This window comes from Enhydra lutris, unplaced genomic scaffold (genome assembly GCF_002288905.1).
Source record: "Enhydra lutris kenyoni isolate GAN:26980312 unplaced genomic scaffold, ASM228890v2 scaffoldscaffold26, whole genome shotgun sequence".
NCBI lineage: Eukaryota > Metazoa > Chordata > Mammalia > Carnivora > Mustelidae > Enhydra > Enhydra lutris.
Window position 1 is genome coordinate 9,367,891 of NW_019154110.1, and position 23,647 is coordinate 9,391,537.

Consider the following 23,647-nt stretch of genomic DNA (forward strand, 5'->3'; position numbering starts at 1 on the left):
GCAAAGAGCAAAAGAAAAATTGAAATGGGAGGTTCTTAAAATGGATCTTGAGCTTGGGTGCCTGGGTGGCTCAGTTGGTTAAGCATCTGCCTTTAGCTCAGATCATGATCCCAGGATCTTGGGATGGAGCCCCAAGTGGGGCTCCCTGTTAGGTGGGGAGTCACTTCTCCCTCTCCTTCTGCCCCTCCCTCCAACTTGTGCTCTCTCTCAAATAAATAAATAAATAAAATCTTTTAAAAAAATGGATCTTGGGATGCCTAGGTGGCTCAGTGGGTTAAAGCCTCTGCCTTCGGCTTGGGTCATGATCCCGGAGTCCTGGGATCGAGCCCTACATCAGGCTCTCTGCTCAGCAGGGAGCCTGCTTCCTCCTCTCTCTCTGCCTGCCTCTCTGCCTACTTGTGATCTGTCTCTCTGTCAAATAAATAAATAAAATCTTTGAAAAAAAAATGAATCTTGAGCTCATGGGCAGACAAGCGCACAGGAAGATGAGTGGTAGTGAGGGGTTATGATGTCTATCTAGACCATATCTGACGCATAAGAAGGGAGGATGTCAGGGTGAGTGTGCACCAGACACTGAGGCAGACACATAAGCAAAGGGAGCAAGAGGCACTTGGGAAGGAGAGCCAGCCTGGCCCGAGGCCTCTGAGGGGAACTGCTCAGGGCAGGGTGCCCCAAATGGCATCTGCAGAGGCAGCAGGCAGTGCAAGAGAAAGCTCTGGTCTGAGAAAAAGGTCCGAGGAGGAAGCAAGCTGTGAGGGACAAGGTCCTGCAGGAATGTCACAGGTGGTCTGGAGCAGCAGTGAATGGGGCAACTTCCCATGTCAGCAAGGCCACCTGGGTGATGGCCGTGGCCCCCTAAGCTGGAGTTAGCACCCTGTGGGAAGAGAGCTGTGCAGATGGAAACTATAGGCAGCCCAGAGACCCAAAGGGTCCTGGCTTGAGGATCAGGAGTCCTGGGTGCTGGCTGCTGTTTCACCACCACGGGGACTGTCACTTCAACTCTTTGGGCCTCAGTTTCCCTTTCTGCTAAGTGATCATGGCCACATGATCTTTACAGGCCTCTGAAACCCCATTATTGCAGGGTCCCGACTCCCTGCATACAGGGAACACAGCAGATCTGCCCAGGCCGGAGAGGGCAACCGGGCTCCACCTCGAGCACATGTTGCTCGAGCACCATGTGGAGAAAAATCGCAAAACACTCCGACTTCCACAGAAAAAGACTGCTGGGGAGACTGGGGAGACCCTCCCCCCGCCAGAGGCTCAAAATGCCCAAAAGGTGGGCGTGGCAGGGATCTGCCATCCCTTACTTGTACTGTTTCCTACGGTGGTTGCGGAAATCCTCCAACCCCTCACGGAATGAGGAGATGAAGACTTGTTTCTCCTGGGGTCCTTTCTGCAGCCAGCAGAGCCAGCCCCCCCCCCCAGTCGTAGGCTCCCCTCCCCTGTCCTCCTGCAGGCGGATACCCTGGAGCCCGTCTGCTGCTTGCTCAGATCCTCCCTGCTTCCGGCCTCTGTCTCTGCTATGTTCATCGTCTTCATGTCCTATCTTCCTCCTGGGACTCTGACCCCCCGCCCCTTCCTACAGCCAAGACACAACTTATTAATCACGACAGGCTCTCTCACCGAGAAAGGCGACCTTCCTCTAAAAAGTGTGGTCAGTAAACAATCCCGATCATTTCTCTACTTTGCCTTTTATTCTTCTTTCCCTGGTGTCCTCCTCTTCCCCCACCCCCCAGACAGGGCTGCAGCTCTCAGATGGATGGCCACAGTGCCGCTAACAGACAGGGGGGTTATTTCACAGACTAGGGCACCAGGCTGTGGTACAGCTGGCAGGAAGAGAAGGGTAATTATAGTGCATCTCGGAGCCACCGGCAATGAATTTCTGCATAAAGGACTAGATTTGCCATGTATTATTTACGCCAGCATCAATTTTCCCAGCTGGCTCTATTTACTGTGCAAATTCTCTCCTGTCTGTTTATGGGCAAGGCCATGGTTCAGCACCTCTGGCTACTCTATACTGTGGAGGGGCCCTACAGGGCACCATGCATAATAAACAAGTAGCTGGGTTCACCAGGGCCACATTCTCCCTTCCTGTTAAATTATATCCCTGGGACTGCAGCGAGTTCCCAGTCTCACCTAGTCACGGTGATGCACGCAGGTGCGTGAAACCAAATCAGCAAGAGGAAAAAAAGGAAGAACCATTCTTTGGAACCTCACTGGGGGAAACTGAAAAACACCCTTCTGGGGGGAAATCAGGTGGCTCTGGGGCTCAGGGAATTTCCTGTTTGTATTTTTAAGGGCAGGACATAGATAAAGAAGGGCTTTGCTTTTGCAAGGTCACTTCTACCCGAAACTAAAAGACAACGCTAGGGGAAAGGGATGTCCATCTTACAGATGGAAAAACAGGGACAAAAAAAAAAAGAGAGAGAGAGAGCCCAGAGGCTTCTGGGCTCAGTCACTGCATGAGGATGGAACGCGGGTACCATGGTGACACAAAGGGTTCTGTCTGGTCTCTAGCAGGCCTCTTCACAGAGGCCAGAGGCCAAGGTGAACTCAGCTCCCATGGAAACATACATGATAAAAACAAGGAAGAAAACCTGGGACCGGCATGAGTTTCTGGGTCCTTCCAACACAGCGTCCTCTCTTGCCACAGAAAGAGAGGCTGAAGAAACAGAGATGTCTCCTCCGTCCAGCCTGAGAGCTTCTCCTACAGTTCCAAGTGTTGGGTGACAGTGAACAGCAGCTGCTAGCGTGCACAGAGGTGGGGCGCTTGATGTCCCCGGCTTTTCCCAATCAACAGCACAGTCCTATCTGATCTCCCTTGGGACGCTGGGCTCTGCTCTGGAGGCCCCCAGGTCCCAATGTCTACCACCTCCTGGAAACCTGTTGGCTGGAAAAAGACAGGAGGGAAGGGTAAGTTTTTGAGTTAAGCAACTGGAGCAGGCAGCCTCTTTGGTTGCTGGGTCCCAGCATCCAAGAATCCCTCCGTGAGACATCTGGGCACACAAACACCCTCAAGGGCCCAAATTCTTGGCTTTCCCCTGCGGCCAGCTCACCAAACGGGGAGATTTGGTCAGACGTGCCCTGCGCCAACTGCCCGATGCTCCTGCTCCTTCCTCAATGTCCAGGAGAATCCGGGTGCTGGGTACAAAGCTCCAGGAGCGTCCAAGGGCAGGTTTGAGATCCCCACTGTCCCTGTCTCGGGTCATGTGGTTGGTTACCTAAGGCAAAAAGCAGCAAAGACTTCCAGATCGATCATGCTGGTATAGAGGTTATCTGTTCCTGCTGCTTCATTCTACAAGTGGGAAAACTGAGGCCCAGCACAGAGAAAGGACTTCCTCCGGGTTCCCTGAGTTACTGACAGCGGATCTGGAACTAGAACCCTGGGTCCCCACTAGCGCTCCACTCTTTCCATGAAATTACCACGCGTCAGGCTTGACTCCAGCAGAAAGTCATGGGCCACGGGTTTGGGAATAAGCAGCACTGTCTGCACTTCGCTGGAGGGAAGGGAGAGGTGGGCTCGCACCTCCTACACCCCCAACCCAGGGGACAGGCATTCTGAGACTACATCCACCCAGCCCTTGTGGCATCTGTATGTAGGGGGTCGTGGGAGCTTTGAAAGGGAGGTTGTAATCTGGTCAGTCAGTTCTCCTCTGCCCAGCATAGCCATAGGTGGACAACCGGAGCCTCACGGCATCCTCTTGATGACAAGTCTCCCCACCGGCACCCCCAACCGGGGGCAGGGGGCTGCAGCTTGTTCATCACTGAGTCCCCACTGCCTAAGCAAGAGCCACAAGCAGGTGAACATACACAGCCTGAAGTCAGGAGAGGGAGGCCCTGGGACTCGACTTAAGAACTAAAAGTGGGGCGCCTGGGTGGCTCAGTGGGTTAAAGCCTCTGCCTTAGGCTTGGGTCATGGTCTCCGGGTCCTGGGATCGAGCCCCGCATCAGGCTCTCTGCTCAGCGGGGAGCCTGCTTTCCCCCCCTCTCTCTGCCTGCCTCTCTGCCTACTTATGATCTCTGTCAAATAAATAAATAAAATCTTCAAAAAAAAAAATAAAACTAAAAGAACACTGCTGGTGGGTGTACAAATTAGTATAACCTTCCTGGAAATTTGGCGATATCGTATCTACACACTTAAAAATGTATGTATTTTGGGGGTGCCTGAGGGGCTCAGGTGGTTAAGTGTCTGTTTTTGGCTCAGGATGTGATCTGAGGGTCCTGGGATTGAGTCCCACATCAGGCTCTCTGCTCAGTTGGGAGTCTGCTTCTCCCTCTCCCTTTGCCCACCCCCCACCCCCTGACTCGTGCTCTCTCTCTCTCTCTCTGGTTCTCTTTCTCTCAAATAAATAAATAAAGTATTTTTTAAAATTAAATTAGTTTAAAAATGTGGTTATCCCTGACTCTGTAATTACACTTTTAGGAGTCTGAGAAAATAATATGAAATGTACAAAGAAATTTGGGTATCAGGGTGTTCACTGGAGTTTTACTTAAACATTTATTTATTTATTTTAGAGAGAGAGCAAGTGTGTGAGCAGAGCTGAGGGGTAGAGGGAGAGGGAGAATCTAAAGCTGACTCCCTGCAGAGCATAAAGCCCAATGTGGGGCTCAATTTCACGACCCCAAGATCATGACCTGAGCCGAAATCAGGAGTCTAATGCTTAATTGACTGAGCCGCCAGGCACCCCAGAATTTTACTTAAAATAGAGGAAAACCAGGAGTGCCTGGGTACTCAGTTGGTTAAGCATCTGCCTTCAGCTCAGGTCATGTTCCCAGGGTCCAGATATCAAGTCCCTCATCAGGCACCCGGCTCAGTGGGGAGCCTGCCTCTCCCTTTCCCTCTGCCTGCTGCTCCCCCTGCTTGTGCTCTCTGTCAAATAAATAAATAAAATCTTTTTTAAAAATTAAAAAATTAAAATTAAGAAAATAAAAGAGGAAAACCGGTAACGAACTACAGGCTCACAATCAGGAAACAGACCATTATGGGACACCAGGGTTGGCAAACTACTCCCGACACACCAACTGTGGCCCCAAAATTATTTCTGAAAGTCAAGTTTGGCTGGAACATAGCCATGCCCTCTGTTTAGGGACTGTCTGTGGTTGTTCTCACGCAACCTTGGCGGAGCAGAGTAGCTGTGACGGAAACCATATGGCCACAAAGCCTCGACCATTTACTCTCCGGCCCTTTACAGAAAAGTTTGCTGACCCCTGTAACACAGGTATTAAATAAAATATGTAACTGCTAAAAATGGCATTCTTAAAGCATCTATTTAAAGACAGGGAAATGGAATGAGATGAGGTTTTTTTGTTTTTTTTTTAAAACAAGCTTAGAGTTTAATTGGAAAGCTGGTTAAAAGTATATGTATATATGGCAGAAAAAAGGTCCTATGGAGATATATAAAAATATTAATATGTTTTCTGTGGATGTGGAGACTTACTATAAATTTGACTCCTATATTTAACTATTTTTTACCCTATGAGAAGCATACAGACTTTTTTTTTTTTTAAAGATTTTATTTATTTATTTGACAGACAGAGATTACAAGTAGGCAGAGAGGGAGGCAGAGAGAGAGAGGAGGAAGCAGGCTCCCTGCCGAGCAGAGAGCCCCATGCGGGGCTCAATCCCATGACCCTGGGATCATGACCTGAGCCGAAGGCAGAGGCTTTAACCCACTGAGCCACCCAGGCGCCCCTGCATACAGACTTTTTAAACAGTCTCCAGTAAGCAGAAAAGTTTACCTTGAAAGCAAAAACATTCCTTTCTATGAAGCACTGGAAAAGGCAAAAGTATTGGGACAGAAACAGGATTAGTGGTTGTCTGGGGCTTGGGGACCTTTCTGGATGACCAAATATTCTAGATCTTGATTGTGCCATGTAACAAGATACATAGCTTAGTATCCGCTGGCCAAACTTCATATGAGGAAAAAGTCACTGTGTGTGAATTATTCCTCAATAAACCTGTCTTAGAGTAAGAAGAAAACCAAGACTATCCCTGACCCCTTGGCTATTTATGTCTGATCCCGTCCCAGTCTAGGGCTCTTGATGGCCCAGGGAAGTTGGGCTAAGATCCTGTCCTAAAGGACCATGTTGGGGGTTAAGCTGGCATTTAAGGAAAGTAAACAGCTGGAACTGGAAATCAAATTCTTGTTCCCCCCCCCCTCGGCAAAGCCCAGGGAGCAGAGATAAGACGAGCAAGCCGTCAAGTGCACTTCCTCACCATCACTGCCACGCCCAGGTCCCGGGCCAGGGTCTTCAGCTCTCGAGCCAGCTGCATCATCAAGGCCAAACCTGGAGAAGGAGAAGCAGAGGGCGAGGGCAGCAGGGCACCTGGGATTGGGCTGATCGGGGACTGGATTCCAAAGGTGGGAGGCTAGATGACGTCCTGGACCCTGGGCTCTGCCGCACCTCTTACCTTCCCTCTGCTGACCTCCCAGAAGTGGGGAGACCACCGCAGTGACTGAGTCCACAACCACCACCTTCACAGTCGCTGAGGCGCTGCTCACCTGGGGAGAAGCAGATGCCATAAACCAGTTGGCCTCTAGAGAGGGTCCATTATAGAGCAAGCTTGCTCCTCTATCAGACACAGGTAAGAAATAAGTTCTCCAACCCCAAATATAACTGTGCAGGCCTCATGGAATTTCAGGTCTTTTCCCCCCATCTCTGTTTGTAGGTATAATGGATTTTACTGAAGACTTGGGTGGATAGAGGGTGTTTAAATCACAGGACATCGCAGATACACCAAAATAATTAAATTTGAAAAATCCCTAATCCAAGTTCTCTGGCCCCAGTCATGAATTTTCTTTCTTTCTTTTCTTTGTTTAAGGTATTTTTAAAGTAATCTCTACACCCAACATGGGGCTTGAACTCACAGCCTCGAGATCAAGAGTCGCATGCAATACCCATGGAGACAGCCAGGCTCCCAGCCCTGTATTATGTTTTTAAGATTTTTTTTTCCCTAAAGATTTTACTTATCTATTAATTTACTTACTTACTTATTTATTAGAGAGAGTGTGAGCCCATGCATAGGGGAAGGAGAAAGAGAGAGGGAGAAGGACAAGCAGACTCCACACTGAATGCAGAGCCCAATGCGGGGCCCTGTCCCACAACCCTGAGATCACAACCTGAGCCGAAATCAGGAGTTGGATGTTCAACCAACTGAGTCACTTAGGTGCCCCAAGAATTTTTTTTAAAGCAGGCTTTACACCTAGAGTGGAGCCAAATGCGGGGCTTGAACTCAGGACCCTGAGATCAAGACCTGAGGTGAGATCAAGAGTGGGACATTTGGGCAAAGGAAACAGTTAACAAAACCAAAAGACAACTGACAGAATGGGAGAAGATATTTGCAAATGACATATCAGATAAAGGGCTAGTGTCCAAAATCTATAAAGAACTTAGCAAACTCAACACCCAAAGAACAAATAATCCAATCAAGAAATGGGCAGAGGACATGAACAGACATTTCTGCAAAGAAGACATCCAGATGGCCAACAGACACATGAAAAAAGTACTCCACATCACTGGGCATCAGGGAAATACAAATCAAAACCACAATGAGATATCACCTCACACCAGTCAGAATGGCTAAAATTAACAAGTCAGGAAATGACAGATGCTGGCGAGGATGCGGAGAAAGGGGAACCCTCCTACACTGTTGGTGGGAATGCAAGCTGGTGCAACCACTCTGGAAAACAGCATGGAGGTTCCTCAAAATGTTGAAAATAGAACTACCCTATGACCCAGCAATTGCACTGCTGGGTATTTACCCTAAAGATACAAACGTAGTGATCCGAAGGGGCACGTGCACCCGAATGTTTATAGCAGCAATGTCTACAATAGCCAAACTATGGAAAGAACCTAGATGTCCATCAACAGATGAATGGATAAAGATGTGGTGGTATATATACACAATGGAATACTATGCAGCCATCAAAAGAAATGAAATCTTGCCATTTGCGACGACGTGGATGGAACTAGAGGGTATCATGCTTAGCGAAATAAGTCAATCGGAGAAAGACAACTATCACATGATCTCCCTGATATGAGGGAGAGGAGATGCAACATGGGGGGTTAAGGGGGTAGGAGAAGAGTAAATGAAACAAGATGGGATTGGGAGGGAGACAAACCATAAGTGACTCTTAATCTCACAAAACAAACTGAGGGTTGATGGGGGGGAGGGGGGTTGGGAGAGGGGGGGTGGACTTATGGACATTGGGGAGGGTATGTGCTATGGTGAGTGCTGTGAAGTGTGTAAACCTGGCGATTCACAGACCTGTACCCCTGGGGATAAAAATATATTATACGTTTATAAAAAATAAAATTAAAAAAAAAAAAAAGAGTGGGACATTTGGGATGCTTGGTAACTCAGTTGGTTAAGCAGCCAGCTCTTGATTTCAGCTCAGGTCATGATCTCGGGGTCCTGGGATCTAGCCCCACATTGGAGTCCCTGCTCAGTGGAGATGCTCTGGGATCTTCTGTCTCTCTCTCCCCACCCCTCTCCCCAATTGTTCTCTCTTGCACACTCTCTCTCACAAATAAATCAATCTTAAACAAAACAAAACAAAACAAAACAAAAAGGAGTGGGATACTTAACCGACTGAGCCACCCAGGCACCCCCAGTCCTGAATTTGCTTAGCAGCCGTCTCTCTCACAGTCAGCCTCCCCCACCATCATCTTGCCAGGCTCCTCCTTTCCTTCTTCTGCTTACTTCCCTAATTTCCAACTTCCTGTGCTGAAGGGGTTAGCCTTCTCTTTACTTCAGTCTCCTTCTAGATCATGCCTCTAGGCCTCATCTTCCGCATTTCAAGCAGTTCCAAATACAGATTATATAGACAGCCATCTCTTAAAACCACCATCTTTTTCTCCACACACGCATAAGCATCATCCTAGTTTCTTGTACCTAATCTCCCTTACTCTTTATTATCCAAGTCATTTGCTACTTGTTTCCACAACTTTCTTTCTCACTTCATGCTGCCCAGATCATGGTTATTCAGCATTATCTGGTCTTTTGCATGTTTTCCTTCATCGTCCAGTTACTGACTCTCAGCCATCCGCTCGTCTAGGAGAGGATGGCTGAAAGGAAGAGAAGCTAAAACTGAAATCAGCTTAGCTCTTCCTCAGTCTGAGAGAGCAGGTTAAAATCTCTGGCTAAAATGTGGACAGCCAGGCTTTCACTGCTGGTAACTATGGAGCTATCAGGTCATCCGTGGGGGACAGACCCTAAAGCGGCCCCTTGACCTCCACCTCCAGGTGTTTGAGCCCTTGTGTAATCCCCTCCTCCAACTGCAGGCGAGTCCTGTGGCTGGCTTCTGACTAATACAGTGTCAGAGGTGCTGGACTGTCTTGATGAGTCTGCCTCATGGCAAAGGACATTGCTCCCAAGATTACATTATGTAACATGAAACTACATGTTCCATTTTGCTCTCACTTTTTTGTTTTTAAATTTAAGTTATTTGAGGGAGAAGGAAAGAGAGTGAGAGCGTAAGTGAGGGGAGGAGCAAAGGGAGTGGGAGAAACAGACTTCCCAAGGAGCACAGAGCCCAGTGAGGGGCTCGATCCCAGGACCCTGAGATCACTACCTGAGCTGAAGTCAGAGGCTTAACCGACTGGGTCACCCACGCACCCCTTGCTCTCATTCTTGTGCTGTTTTGATGAAGCAAGTGGGCATGCTGTGAACTGCCTATGGAAAGGGCCACAGGGCAGAGAACAGTGGGAGCCTGGACAACTGCCAACAAGACACTGAACCCACTAGAAATGAGTCCTGGTGACAACCCCAGTGAACTGGTATGCGGATTCTTCCCCAGTTGTGTCTTCAGATAAGAGCACAGTCCAGAGCGCCTATGTGGCTCAGTCGGTTAAGCATCTGCCTTCAGCTCAGGTCATGATCGCAGGGTTCTGGGATCAAGTCCTACATTGGGCTCCCTGCTTAGCAGGGAGTCTGCTTCTCCCTCTCTCTCTACCCCACCCCTCTGCTCATACTCTCGCTCTCTCTCAAATAAATAAATAAAATATTTTTAAAAATCTTTTAAGAAGGGGCACCTGGGTGGCTCACCCATTGAGCATCTGCCTTTGGCTCAGGTCATAATCCCAGGGTCCTGGGATCAAGCCCTGCATTGGGCTCCCTGCTTGGCGGGAAGTCTGCTTCTCCCTCTCCCATTCCCCCTGTTTCTGTTCCCTTTCTCGCTATGGCTCTCTGTCAAATAAATAAATAAAATCTTAAAAAAATTTTTTTTTTAAAAGAACACAGCCTGGCTGCCATCTTGATTACAGACTATTAAGATCCTAAGCAGAAGCCCCAGCTAAGCTATGTGACTAATGACCCATGGAAACTGTGAGGTAATAAGTGTGTTAAGTCATTATGTTTGTGATAACTTGTTATTCAATAATAGAATATATACTATCCTAATGGTCTTCCAGTAAAAAAACACAAGTCATTTGACCTGGAAGTTGAGAGATTTAGTTCTTATCCTAACTATGCAGTGACTTTGAGCAACTTACTAAACTTCTCTGGTCCTCATTCTCCTCATCCCCAGAAATGAGAGGGTTGGATTAGATCAGGGCTACTTGACTTCATGTCTCAACACACATGGGTCATAATAAGCTACTGCTCCTACGGCAAGTTTCTGTTCAACTATTAAGTGTTCCAAAGTTTGTAAAAATCATTACTTTACATACCATCCCAGGTATGCCCATAGGAACATGTAACCCTTTGGGGTCAGAGAAAGTTTAACATGAATTGAGCTATTCTAAGACGTCTTTCTTTTCTTTTCTTTTCTTTCTTTTTTTAAGATTTTTATTTATTTATTTGACAGAGATCACAAGTAGGCAGAGGGTGGAATGGAAGCAGGCTCCCCGCTGAGCAGAGAGCCCGATGCAGGGCTCAATCCCAGGACCCTGAGACCACGACCCAAGCTGAAGGCAGAGGCTCTAACCCACTGAGCCAACTAGGCGCCCCTCCAAGATGTCTTTCTAAATCTAATAGCCTATAAATCAGTGCACCAAATCCTGTCTAGGCACCCAGCAGGTGTAGGGGGTACCAACCCAAATGCCACTCTAAGCCCCTCTTCCTTGTTAACAGGATTCTGGATGTGTTCAGGTAGAGGGCAGAAATCTGACATCATGGAAGGTGGGCCCAACCCCTAGTCTAAGATACACACAAAACTCTGTTTTGGCCAACAAGACATAAGGCGAAGTCTACTAGTGGGTTCTGGAGAAAGATTTTCTTTCCTGATAAAACGGAAGAAGGCAGAAAAAGGGGCCATCTATTACTGCCCCGAATATGGGTGTTGATGTGGGAAGACATGATGCCGACAGCTATAGCAGCCATTTTGCAGTTATGAGGGGGAAGAGCAAGAGAATCAGACATACCAGCCTAGAGCCCTGATACCACGGACCTGCCCATTCCAGACTCATGTGAGGTAATTAAATGTCCTCAAGGTTCAAGTGCCTGTCACACAGCCTCTCTTACTTGCAGCTGAAAGTAATCTTTGCCGATCCAGGGAGGATGAATGCAGAAATGAATATGACTTGATCCTTGCATCAAGGGTCTTACTGTTCAGTGGGGATGGGCAGGAAAACAGTGAGGCACTCAGGAATGGATTAAGCACACGGGAATCCCACCCTGGCAGTGGCAGGCACAGCTAGAGTCACCAGATGGCACATCTGCTTTGCCAGTCTGTCCTAGGCCACCTGCCCCCTGGCAGATAGCATTCCACAAGCTAGGTGAAGCAGGGAGGGGCAGAACAACAGGCTCACCTGCTGGGACACGGCGCCTCGGAAGTCCTGCAGCACGGCCAACATCTGGAAGATGTCAAACGCACGCACTACCTGGATCCTCTGGAGGGCTCCTGCCTAAGGGCGTGGCAAGGTGAAGAAGGGGCTTTGGATAAGAGGGAGCAGGGGCTCAAGCAAGATAAAGAGGGATTTTAAAGCTGAACAAGAAACCTAGACATAAGGACTCCAGTCCAAGCTAGCAGATGGGCTTTGTCTCCTGGGCCAGTTCTCACGGTGGTGGCCTTCTGGGTGCCGCGCTGTAAAGCCAAGTCAGAGTTCAGGGTCAAAGTATGGCAGGTCTGGTTAGGAATGTCTGCCATGCAAGAAATAGGAAGGAAACACAGATGCTGTGTGCTTGCCAGCCCTGAATTAGGGTGTGCAAGGAGCTGGGTCACCTGGAAGATCAGTGTGGGGACCATCCATGCTGGGATAATGTCCTAATGGGACACTGGAAGAATACAGGAAGAATTAATAGAACAGCGTGGTTTCAAAGCCAGAAATGACTGTTCGTCCAAATGCCCAAAATTCAGGCAACATAAGGGATAATGAGGTCTTTCTGTATCGGAACCTTGAAGGTACTCAAGCCTCCTGCCCTCACCTGCTGCTCCTCGTCTGGGGTCCTGGCCTGAAGTAGCTGGAGGATACGGGAGGCTGTCAGTCCTCCGTTGGAATCAATGTACAGAACATTCTGCTGCAGGCTGTAGGCCACATTTGCAGCCACACGAAGACACACCTGAAGAGATGAGGCATTGGGAGAATGTGAGCCCCCAAAGAGGGCCCAGAATGGGAATTCCCCCCACCAAATCCTGTCCAGATCCCACTGACGCGAATGGGCCAAGCTCAAGTTCAAGCCCCACTCCTCACCACCTATCTTCTCTCTGAATCACAAGTACATTGGCAGAAGCTTCCCCAGGGATCCAGAGCGATGCACCCACCTTCCCACCTCCCCCGTCCCCATGTCCTCCCAGCTGCTGGCTGCCCACGTACCTGGGTTTTGCCACTACCTGGGCCTCCTACAATCTCAGTCACTTCTCCAGTGTAGAGACCAGCATCAAGCAGTTTGTCCAGGCTGGTGAAAGAGGAGGAAGAGAATCAACCCAGCAGACTGGAGGGAACAGAGGGGAATAGGAACCAAGAAGAAAAAGCAAGACACTGCTTCCCAAGCCTGGGTTCTGTCCAGAGATGGTCTGAACATCCCTAGGGAAAGAGGGCACAGGTATAAGCTCTGCCTTGGGCCCCTCCTCATCCATTCGCTCTCAGCCGGAAGATCACTCCGCTCTCCACAGAGGTCTCTGCCATCCCAGCAAAGGGTCCTCCTTCCATTCTGGATCTTAATCCCTTAAGGGTTTCCTTGATAGCATTTCCCATAATTTGTCATTATTTATTTGTTATGATATTTACTTATTAAAGATCTTTACTTATTTATTTGAGAGAGAAAAAGAGCGAGAGATGGAGTTGGGGGGTGGAGCGTGGAGAGAAGTAGACATCCAAAGAGCAGGGAGCCCACTGTGGGGCTCAATCCTAGGACCCTGGAATCATGACCTGGGGCAAAGGCAGACACTTAACCTACTGAGCCACCCAGGTGCCCCTGTCATTTTTTTTTTTTTAAGATTTTATTTATTTATTTGACAGAGATCACAAGTAGGCAGAGAGGCAGGCAGAGAGAGAGGAGGAAGCAGGCTCCCTGCTAAGCAGAGAGCCCGATGCGGGGCTCGATCCCAAGACCCTGGGATCATGACCTGAGCCGAAGGCAGAGGCTATAACCCACTGAGCCACCCATGCACCCAACCCCCTGTCATTTTTTAAATTTTTTGAAATAATTATAGATTCATAGGAAGTTGCCAAAAAAAAAAAAAAAAAAAGATTGTACAGGGAGGTCCCATATACCCTTCCCCTCCCTTTCCTTAATGGTGACCTCTTGTACTGCACATTGCAAGCCAACCACAGTGCAATCAACAGAGCTTATCCAGACTTCCCGTGTTCCGTGTATGTGTGTGTGTGTACGGTTCTAAGCAATCTTTTTTTTTTTTTTAAAGATTTTATTTATTTATTTGACACAGAGAGATCACAAGTAGGCAGAGAGGCGGGGGAAGCGGGACTCGATCCCAGGACCCTGAGATCATGACCTGAGCCAAAGGCAGAGGCTTAACCAACTGAGCCACCCAGGCACCCCAGTTCTATGCAATCTTATCACACATGTACGTTCACGCAACAACCGCAAGCAAGATACAGAGTATTTCCATCACTACATGTCTCCCCTGCCCACCCTGCTATAGCTACACCCCTCCATCCCACCCTGAATCCCTGGCAACCACCCATCTGTTCTCTACCTCTGTCATGATGTTACTTCAAGAATGTTACGTGCACAAAACCACACTGCATGTAGCCGTTGTGGCTGGCTTCTTTTGCTCAGCATCATTCCCTTGAGATCTATCCATGTTGCTGTTTCCATAGCTGTTGTTTTTTATTGCTGAGAAGCAGCCCATGGTACAGACACACCAAGTTTATTCAACCATTCACTCACAGAAGTCTGTTTTGGCTGCTTCCAGGTTGGGGCAATTGTGAATCAAATCGCTGTAATCATTTGTGTACAGGTTTTTGTGTAAACCTGTTTTTATTTCTCTGGAATAAATGCCTAAGGGGCGCCTGGGTGGCTTAGCAGGTTAAGCCTCTGCCTTCGGCTCAGGTCATGGTCTCAGGGTCCTGGGATCAAGCTCCAAATTGAGGCTCTCTGCTCAGCAGGGAGCCTGCTTCCCTTCCTCTCTCTCTGCCTGCCTCTCTGCCTACTTGTGATCTCTGTCAAATAAATAAATAAAATCTTTAAAAAAAAGATATCTTTTATAAACAAACAAACAAACAAATAAATAAATAAATGTCTAAGACTACAACTGCCAGGGGACACCTGGCTGGCTCAGTCACTGGAGCCTGGGACTCTTGATCTCAGGGCTGGAAGTTCGAGCCCCATGTTGGGTATAGAGATTACATAAAAATAAAATATTTAGGGGGTGTCTGGGTGGCTCAGTCGATTAAGTGTCCCAACTCTTGATTTTGGCTCAGGTCATGACCTCAGGTTTGTCAGATTGAGCCCAGCATAGGGCCCCGTGTTGGGTATGGAGTCTGCTTAAGATTCTCTCTCCCTGGGTGCCTGGGTGCCTAGGTCAGTTAAGCATCTGCCTTCAGCTCAGGTCATGATCTTGGGGCCCTGGGATTTACACCCACATAGGGCTCCCTGCTCTGTGGGGAGCCTGCTTCTCCCTCTCCCTCTGCAGTCCCCTGGCTTGTGCTGTCTCTCTTTCTCTGTGTCAAATGGATAAAATCTTAAAAACAAAAAAAAGATTATCTTTCCCTCTGCGCCTCTCCCCATCTCTAAAAATTAAAAAAACAAAAAAAACACAACTGTTGGGTTGTACTGTAAGCACATGTTAATTTTCATTTCTTTTTTTTAATTTAAATTCAATTAATTAACATATAATGTAATACTTGTCTCAGCCGTACAGGTCTGTGATTCATCAGTTGTATATAATACCCAGTGCTCATTACAACACATACCCTCCCCGATGTCCATCACCCTGTTACCCCATTACCACCCCCATCCTCCAGCAACCCTTGGTTAGTTTCCTATGATTAAGAGTCTCTTATGGTTTGTCTCCCTGTCTGGTTTCATCTTGTCTTATTTCTTCCTCTCCTCCCCTATGATCCTCTGCCTTGTTTCTTAAATTCCACATATCAGTGAGATCATATAACTGTCTTTCCGATTGACTTATTTCTCTTAGCATAACATCCTCCAGTTCCATCCACATCATTGCAAATGACAAGATTCCATTTTTTTTGATGGCTGCAGCACATGTTAATTTTATAAGAAACTATGAACTGCTTCCCTGAGTGGCTATGCCACGTTACTATCCCACTAGCAATGAATGAGTAATCCAGTCTCTCCACATGCTTACCACCATTTGGTCTTGTCACCATTTTTTGGTGTGGCTATTCTGATAGGTATGTAGTTATATATCACATGCTTTTTTTTTTTTTAAGATTTTATTTATTTATTTGACAGAGAGACAGATCACAAGTAGGCAGAGAGGCAGGCAGAGAGACAGAGGGAAGCAGACCCCCTGCTGAGCAGAGAGCCCGATGCGGGACTCGATCCCAGGACCCTAAGACCATGACCTGAGCCAAAGGCAGAGGCTTAACCCATTGAGCCACCCAGGTGCCCCTATCTCATGCTTTTTAAAAAAAGATTTTATTTATTCACTTTATTTTTGAGATTTTTATTTATTTATAAAGATTTTATTTATTTATTTGACAGAGAGAGACATAGAGAGAGCAGGAACACAAGCAGGGGGGAGTGGGAGAAGAAGCAGCAGGCTTCCCGATGAACGGGGAGCCTGATGCAGGGCTCGATCCCATCATGACCTGAGCAGAAGGAAGACACTTCCTGTGAGAGAGGGAACACGAGAGAGGGAGAGAGAGGGATAAGCACGCTCTGCACTGAGCAGGGAGCCCAATGTGGGGCTCGATCCCCAGGACCCTGGGATCATGACCTGAGCCGAAGGCAGATGCTTAACCAACTGAGCCACCCAGGTGCCCCTTAAGAATTCTATATTCTAGATGGAAGTCCTTGGTGGCTTGCAAATATTTTCCCCACTCTACAGCTTGTCTTTTTCTCTCTTGCAGAGCAAAAGTTTTAATTCTGAATTCATCCTTAATTTTGTTTTTTGATTAAAAATTTTATCTTTATTAATGACACTTTTGGTGTCAAGTCTAAGAACCCTTCACTTAGCCCTAGTTCTCAAAGATTTTCTTCCTTTTGTTCTAAAAGCTTGACAGTTTTAGGGTGCCTGCCTGGCTCAGCTTGAGGAGCATGTAACTTGATCTCAGGGTTGTGAGTCTGAGCCCCCCATTAGGTATAAAGATTAAGATCTTTTTTTTTTCAAGATTACTTAAGATCTTAAAAAAAAATTCAGTTGGACGTATTTGTAGGTCTATTGCTAGGTTCTTTATGTGACTCCGCTGATTTATTTCTCTTTCACTTGGCCGATACCATATCTATCTTGATTCCTTCTTTATAGTAAGAATGTTTGGCAGACTGAGTCCTCCAACTTTATTCTTTTTCAAAAATGTTTTAGCAATTCAAGGTCATTGGCTTTTTTTCCAGGTAATTATTAGGATAAATCTTACTTTCACCAAAAAAAAAAAAGTCTGCTGGGACTTTGGTAGGTACTACTTTACGTTTATAGGGCAATTTGGGGAGAATTGACATCTTTACTATGCTGAGTCTTTCAATCCATGAATACAGTTTGTCTCTCCATTTATTTGGGTCGTCTTTGATTTCTTCCATCAGCAAGTTTTAATTTTCAGCACACAGCTCCTATACCTGCTCTGTTAGATTTAGACCTAAGTATTTCATTTTCTTCGGAGCAACTGTAAATGGTATTATGTTTTAATTTCCATTTCCACAGGTTTGTTTTGAGTATATAGAAACGCAATTGATTTTTATGTGCTGATCTTGTATCCTGCGGCCGTGCTGAATTCACTCCGTTCTGGGGGTTGGTGATTATTTTCTATGTGCTTGTTTTTGTCTCTCTTCCCATTTGGCCCAGAGCACCCAGGGGCAAGGACATTGGCTCAATGCTAGAAACACAGGGGAGACACAATAAATGTTCCTAGAGGAACAAGTGGTAGAACAGTAGTATTTAGTTATTTGGTTCCTATATTGTCGACATTCTGGCCGTGGAAGCCTTCGGGTAAAGTCAAGACACAGCCAATTCCAAATCCATGTTCTGTCCTCGAACCATCGCAAAAGAAACGGGCCACTAACCACACTGCACTCCCCACCCAAATGTGGGCTGAAGCAGCTTCCCCTAAACCACACCCCATTACCAACAGCTCTGCATCCTGGCCTCACGTATCCCTTCTCCAGCCCTGCAAACAGCTTCATGGGGTCTAGTACCCTAAACAGTTCTTGACGACCTCCCATGACCCTTCTGTGCATGCCAAGCAGCACCTCAGGAATTGATTCCAATTCCAAGGACCCCATGATTGTAAGCACAGGTCCCTGCCAGTCAAATCGTTCCTGTCACCACTCCAGGCCTGTGGCTTCTCCCCTTGGGATCAGACAATCCCTAGCTCCAGCACAGCAGGGGTTCTCCTGGTGTGGTTCCCCAGACCAACAGCAGCAGCACTAGGAACTGGCATGAAATGCAAACTCTCACTCACCTCCCCCCCCCGCCCCCGCATCAGAAAATGGAGAATGTAGAAGTTTCAACAAGGCCTCTAGGTGGTATAGATGCATTTCCACATTTGAAAACCACTAGGCTAGACTAGTGATTCTCGATCCTGCCTGCATATTAAAATCAGGAGAGCAGTTTTGAAAAAGAAGCTTGTATTAGCGGTTCCCAAACCTGTCTGCATATTGGAATCACTGGGAACTTCAAACACTATTGATCCCTGTGTCCCATCCCTCTCAGAGAATGTGATTTAATTGGTCTGTAAGAGGCATGACCTTTGAGGATGTTTAAAGATTCCCCAAGTGATTCTTTTTTTTTAAGATTTTATTTTATTTTAAGATTTAATTTATTTATTTGTGGGGGGAGGAGCAGACTTCCCGCAGAGGAGGAAGCCTGACTCAGGACTCCATCCCAGGACCCCAGGATCATTACCTGAGGTGAAGGCAGATGCTTAACCAACTGAGCCACCCAAGTGCCCCTAAGATTTTATTTTTAAGTAATCTCTACACCCAGCATGGGGCTTGAACTCAAAGCCCCAAGATCAAGAGTCACACACTCTACTGACTGAGCCAGGCAGACACCCCTCCCCAAGTGATTCCATTGTGTGGACAAGTTTGGGAACCATTGGCCTAGAGTCAGAATGGGTGGGACCCAGGCATAAATTTTTTTTTTTTTTTTAAGATTTTATCTATTTATCCGACAGAGATTACAAGTAGGCAGAGAGCGAGAGGAGGAAGCAGGCTCTCCACTGAGCAGAGAGCCCGACATGGGACCCGATCCCAGGACCCTGAGACCACGATACGAGCCGAAGGCAGAGGCCTAGCCACTGAGCCACCCAGGCACCCCGGCATAAATCTTTTTTTTTTTTTTTTTTAATTTATTTATTTGACAGAGATCACAAGTAGGCAGAGAGGCAGGCAGAGAGAGAGAAGGAAGCAGGCCCCCCCGCCGAGCAGAGAGCCTGATGCGGGACTCGATCCCAGAACCCTGAGATCATGACCTGAGCCGAAGGCAGAGGCTTAAACCACTGAGCCACCCAGGCGCCCCCCGGCATAAATATTTCTTAACCGCCCAGATGATTCTAATGTGTAGCCTGGCCTAACCCACTGGCGTTGACTCTCCAAACAAAAATTGACCTCATTCTTGGCTGTGAGGACGCTGCAGAAGGAATTCCCAAATCCCCCTCACCTGTATTCCTGTGTCACTTCTCCTACTGTCCAGAGGACCACTATCGATCACCTCTAACTCAGTGGAGAGACAACCCCTCCCGCCCCCCGCCCCACCTGCCTTTTGCAGCAAAACCACACCTGGGTCTTACCACCTGCTTTGAATACAACCGATTTCTGGGACTGATCCTTTAGAATTGGCTTTTAGTTTTTTTTTGGCCATTCATTCCAACATAGCCTAAATACTCCCTATTTCCTGAAGGCCTTCCTCTAAAATGAGGGAGATACAGGAGCACCTGGGTTTCTCAACTGGTTGAGCATCTGCCTTCGCCTCAGGTCATGATCCCAGGGTCCTGGGATGGAGCCCCACGTCGGGCTCCTTGCTCAGTGCGGAAGCCTGCTTCTCCCCTTCCCTCCATCTGCAGCTCTCCCTGCTTGTGCTCACTCACTCTCTCTGTGTCAAATAAATAAAATCTAAAAGAAAGAAAGAAGGAAAGAAGGAAGGAAGGAAGAAGGCAGGCAGGCAGGCGTTTAAAAAAATAAGTAAATAAAATGAGGGAGATACGGAGATGAACGAGACACAGCTCCAGCTTTCACAGAACCACTTCTCTCCACCAGTAACTTCCTGCAAGGTACACTTCACACTCTAGGGTCCTTGTAAAGACTCACAGTGCACACCAGGCTCTGAGATGACCCACTATGAAAAAGCTCGTTTACTTTGAGTGAATGAATTATTTCTGAAATGTCTATGTAACTCCCTACCTACCTTTCAAAAAAGTTACATCCATCCAGTGTCCACGGAACACTGAGAGCTGGGCTGGAAACCTAGCGCCTCATCTGACTCTTCACACCTACATCCCACCAGCTAGTAAGGCATTTCACACCTCTTCTACACCTCTCCTGCATGTTCCCTGCCCTGGATCGGACTCACAGGCCCCAGCACTGCCATCTCCCTCAGCCTCTCCCACAGGCCTCCCCCGTCCAGTCCGCCCTGCACACCTCTGCCCTGTGCCGACAGCTCCCTGCTCATTCCGGCCTCCCACTAGGAGAGAGGCAACAGGGCAGGCAAGGCAGAGTCAGGAGCGTGACAGATATAACCCCAAGCACCTGGCCTCGCACTTACTAGCCAAGAGAACTTAAGCAAGCACTTAACCTAAGCCTCAGTTTCCTCATCTCTCCAATGGCTGAGTTTGACTGTCACTCGCTCATTGGTGGTGGTGGAGAAAAAAAATGAAATCATGTGCTGCAAAGCGCGAGCTCAGGGCCAGGTTCTCCGTAGGCGCTCGGAGAGGGCCTGCCTCCCCCACAGAGCTTTCTGGAACCACTCTGATTTCCCTTGCATTGACCCACAATGGCCGCAATCCTGCCCCCTTACCCCTGGATTGCTCCTTAAGTGCTTCCTCTGCCTATGTTGGTTTTCATAAGCTCGCCAAGCCCCCAGGACAGGTCTGCTTCGGGTCTATCAGTCCCTCCTTCTGCTGCCACCACACACGCTTCCACCCCTCTCCTGCTCACCTGCTCTTTTTTTTTTTAAGATTTTATTTACTTACATGACAGAAAGAGAGATCATAAGTAGGCAGAGAGGCAGGCAGAGAGAGAGGGGGAAGCAGGCTCCCTGCCAAGCAGAGAGCCCCATGCGGGGCTCCATCCCAGGACCCTGGGACCATGACCTGAGCCGAAGGCAGAGGCTTAACCTACTGAGCCACCCAGGCGCCCCTCACCTGCTCTTCTATCTACCCGCTAGACCCCACGCTCATGAAGCTCAGGAACTGTGCCAGACTTGTACACCCATCATGTGCACATATCTGGCACCTAGTAGACAAAGGGTGTGTTTGATGGGGTAAGACCTGGCCCCCCACCCGGGAGAAGCAAGCCCCATGCTGCGTGAACCTTGCCAGGAGAACGTGTCAGGGGAACAGCAAGGGCCAAACCAATCCAGAGACCTTGCTGGTGGCAGAGTTCCTCATCAACTTCCGCACACACAGGCTGGGAAAGAGGTCAGACTCCCTTGACGGGAAACTGGCTGTTGTCTTCCAATGCTTTCCCTCTCCCAACAACACAGCAGAATCGAAGTCCTCCCCCATGAAAACTCTCTTGGCCCCTCTTGCTGCTGAGTGTGGGGAACGCACCCAGTTCTGATCGAGTATCTCAGGGCTGCTCCCGCCCCCGCACTCCTCGCCCCTCCAACCTCTTGGGCTAAACTCAAGTTTGGTTAATAATCACTAACGTGCAGGGTCACTGAGGAGATTATATAACTTAATGTCCGTGGCCGGTACCCAGGAGGCACTCGGTGTGTTATCAGTCCTGCCACGTTGTCCTGCCCTGTCCTTAAGTGAAGTGGGAGGCAGGGCCAGACCAGAGTTGTTCTGATGTCTTGAGTAATAATGAAATACTGACATCTTGTGTTATAGAATAGTGGTTCTCCATCAGAAGCAACTTTGCTCGGGTTCACCTGGCAACATCTGAAGATGTTTTTAGTTGACACATCATGGGGAGAAGACAGGTACAACTGGTGTCTTAGTCAACACAGGCCAGGGATGTGGCCATAAACCCTATAATGCACAGGACAGACCCCTCTTACCCCCATCCCAACCAAGTAATTACAAATCCCAAAATGTTAGAGGAGTGTGAAGTCGAGAAACGCAGTTATAGGGTAAGAGAACTCAGAAGTCCTGACCATTGGTCCATGCTGCCCCCACCACTGCTTGAAAAACCCTGCTCTCTCTAGATTCAGGCATAAGGGGCCACAGTGGAGGCAGTCCTGTCCTCCAGCCTCTCACCTTCCTCTCCAAGTACACATACAAACCTTTGGATGCCAGTGGACAGGATGGCAGTGGAAGTCTTCAGTTCCTCGTACAGATCAGCGCCATTGCAGGGGAAGGCTGAGAATTGGGCCAGCAACACCCTTCTCAGGGCAACCAGGGCCTGCGGAAGGGGCAGGGGCAACTCAGGGTGGGGTCGGGGACGCTTCTCAGCAATGGCCGGCCAGAGGAGGGGGCATCCCAGGGTCTCATACGCTCCCCCACCCTACTTATCAACCTAGGGGAACCCTTGGCTCCTTTGGCTCGGGGGTGAGCATCTGGACTCACTCAGCTTTGGAGCGTGGAGATGGGCAGCTCACCTTGTAAGACAAGGCACATTTCTGGGCTACGTCCTCTAGGTCTGCGGAAACCAGGTCCACCACTGAAAACAAGACCCAAGCGGCTGACTGGTAGGTAGGGAGGCCCGGTCTTTCCACACTTGGCTTTTCGGCTACCTAAAGCGGAGTGACGGTTCTACCTCGGGACAGGACGTCCCAGGCGGTCTCAGTAAAAGCACAGAGACGTGGGGTCCTGGCGAGGCGCCCAGCACCTGCGTAGGGGTTCTGCCCTCCCCGGGGGGCTCGGATGGTCCTCCTCCCGCCTTCCCGCCTCTCCCGAGAGGTGCGGAACGGAGCGCGGAGGGGACGGCCCCGCCCGGGTCAGCCGGTGCGGGACACGCCCCGTCCGCGCTGGGCCCAGCTGGGTGGCGCGCACGCGGTCACCTGTCCTGATCCCGCGGGTCCTCAGTTGCCCGACCGTGTCCTGGGTGAGGCCCGGGCACAGCCCGGCCCTGAGCACGCCCATGTTCCCTGGGGGTCCCGGGGGCGCCGCGCTCGGGGATGCTTGTCCCGGGGGCATCCGCCGGGCTCTCGCCTCACGCCCCGTGGTGCCTCTTTCGGGAGCTGCCGCGGGGGGCGGTGCGGAGAGGGCGGCCCGCGCCGGTTCTCTGCGCCTCCGCCCCGCCGCGCTTCCGCCTTCCGGGCGCCAAAGACTGGCCTGCAGCGCTATCTGCTGGCCGCGTGGCGACAGGGCGGCTGGGGCGGAGCCGCGCGCAGGCCCGAGCCATGCCACCTCCCCAGCCCTTTCAAGCCGGCGTCCCCCAGCGCCCAGCTCCCGGCCCGCCTCGCCCGGCACCCGGCGCCCGCAGCCGCCTCCCCCCGCCTCCCCGGGCGCGCGCCGAGACCGTGTTGCGCGCCTCTCGGCGTACGCTTCTGTTCTAAACGCTGGGCGGCGGAGGTCGACCAGACGGAACATCTGTGCGCTGCGACGCCTACCTGTTAGGGACGAGGATAGAGAAGAGGAATCAAAGATACTGGGTAATTACAGATTGGATGGCAGGTGCTAAGAAGCAGCAGAGCGCAGAGAGGGCATCTGCGTCTCTATTTTCGAAGGAAAGAAACAACATTATTTTTTGGGTGATTGGCAACAACAAAAGCCCTGTTGATTTGGAACATAAAAAATATGATTTGGCATTTTTAGATGTCCTTTGCTTTGCCACGTCCTCTGTAGGACATAACACAACTTGGCAGGGTTACCTCCTCACGATCCAGCAAGGCTGGTGCTGGTTTGTCCCCATTTCACAGAGGCAGAAACTGAGGCTCCGCCAGGTGACGTCACTTGCCAGAGCTTACACAACCTGTCGGTGCAGAGCAGGACTTAGAGTGGACAAATCCACATCTGAACG

The 23,647-nt window shown here is 49.2% G+C and overlaps 1 protein-coding gene across 3 annotated transcripts; it reads right to left on the reverse strand.

Annotated features, from left to right (window-relative positions):
- Positions 1–433: 433 nt before the first annotated feature.
- Positions 434–22,855, reverse strand: LOC111151735 (RAD51 paralog D). 3 transcript variants are annotated; one of them, XM_022509902.1, is made up of 10 exons: positions 22,686–22,854; positions 22,284–22,345; positions 21,969–22,087; positions 12,757–12,838; positions 12,368–12,502; positions 11,752–11,847; positions 6,413–6,503; positions 6,218–6,288; positions 3,057–3,221; positions 434–2,890 (listed from the first exon to the last, which is right to left on the reverse strand). In XM_022509902.1, the coding sequence occupies exons 1-10, from the start codon at positions 22,819–22,821 to the stop codon at positions 2,747–2,749; spliced, it is 1,101 nt and encodes a 366-aa protein (XP_022365610.1). In that variant the 5' UTR covers positions 22,822–22,854; the 3' UTR covers positions 434–2,746. The 3 variants fall into 3 exon arrangements, with proteins under 3 accessions (XP_022365610.1, XP_022365611.1, XP_022365612.1); XM_022509903.1 differs by lacking the exon at positions 11,752–11,847 and having other exon boundaries at positions 22,686–22,855; XM_022509904.1 differs by lacking the exons at positions 12,368–12,502; positions 12,757–12,838; positions 21,969–22,087 and having other exon boundaries at positions 22,686–22,855.
- Positions 22,856–23,647: the final 792 nt, after the last annotated feature.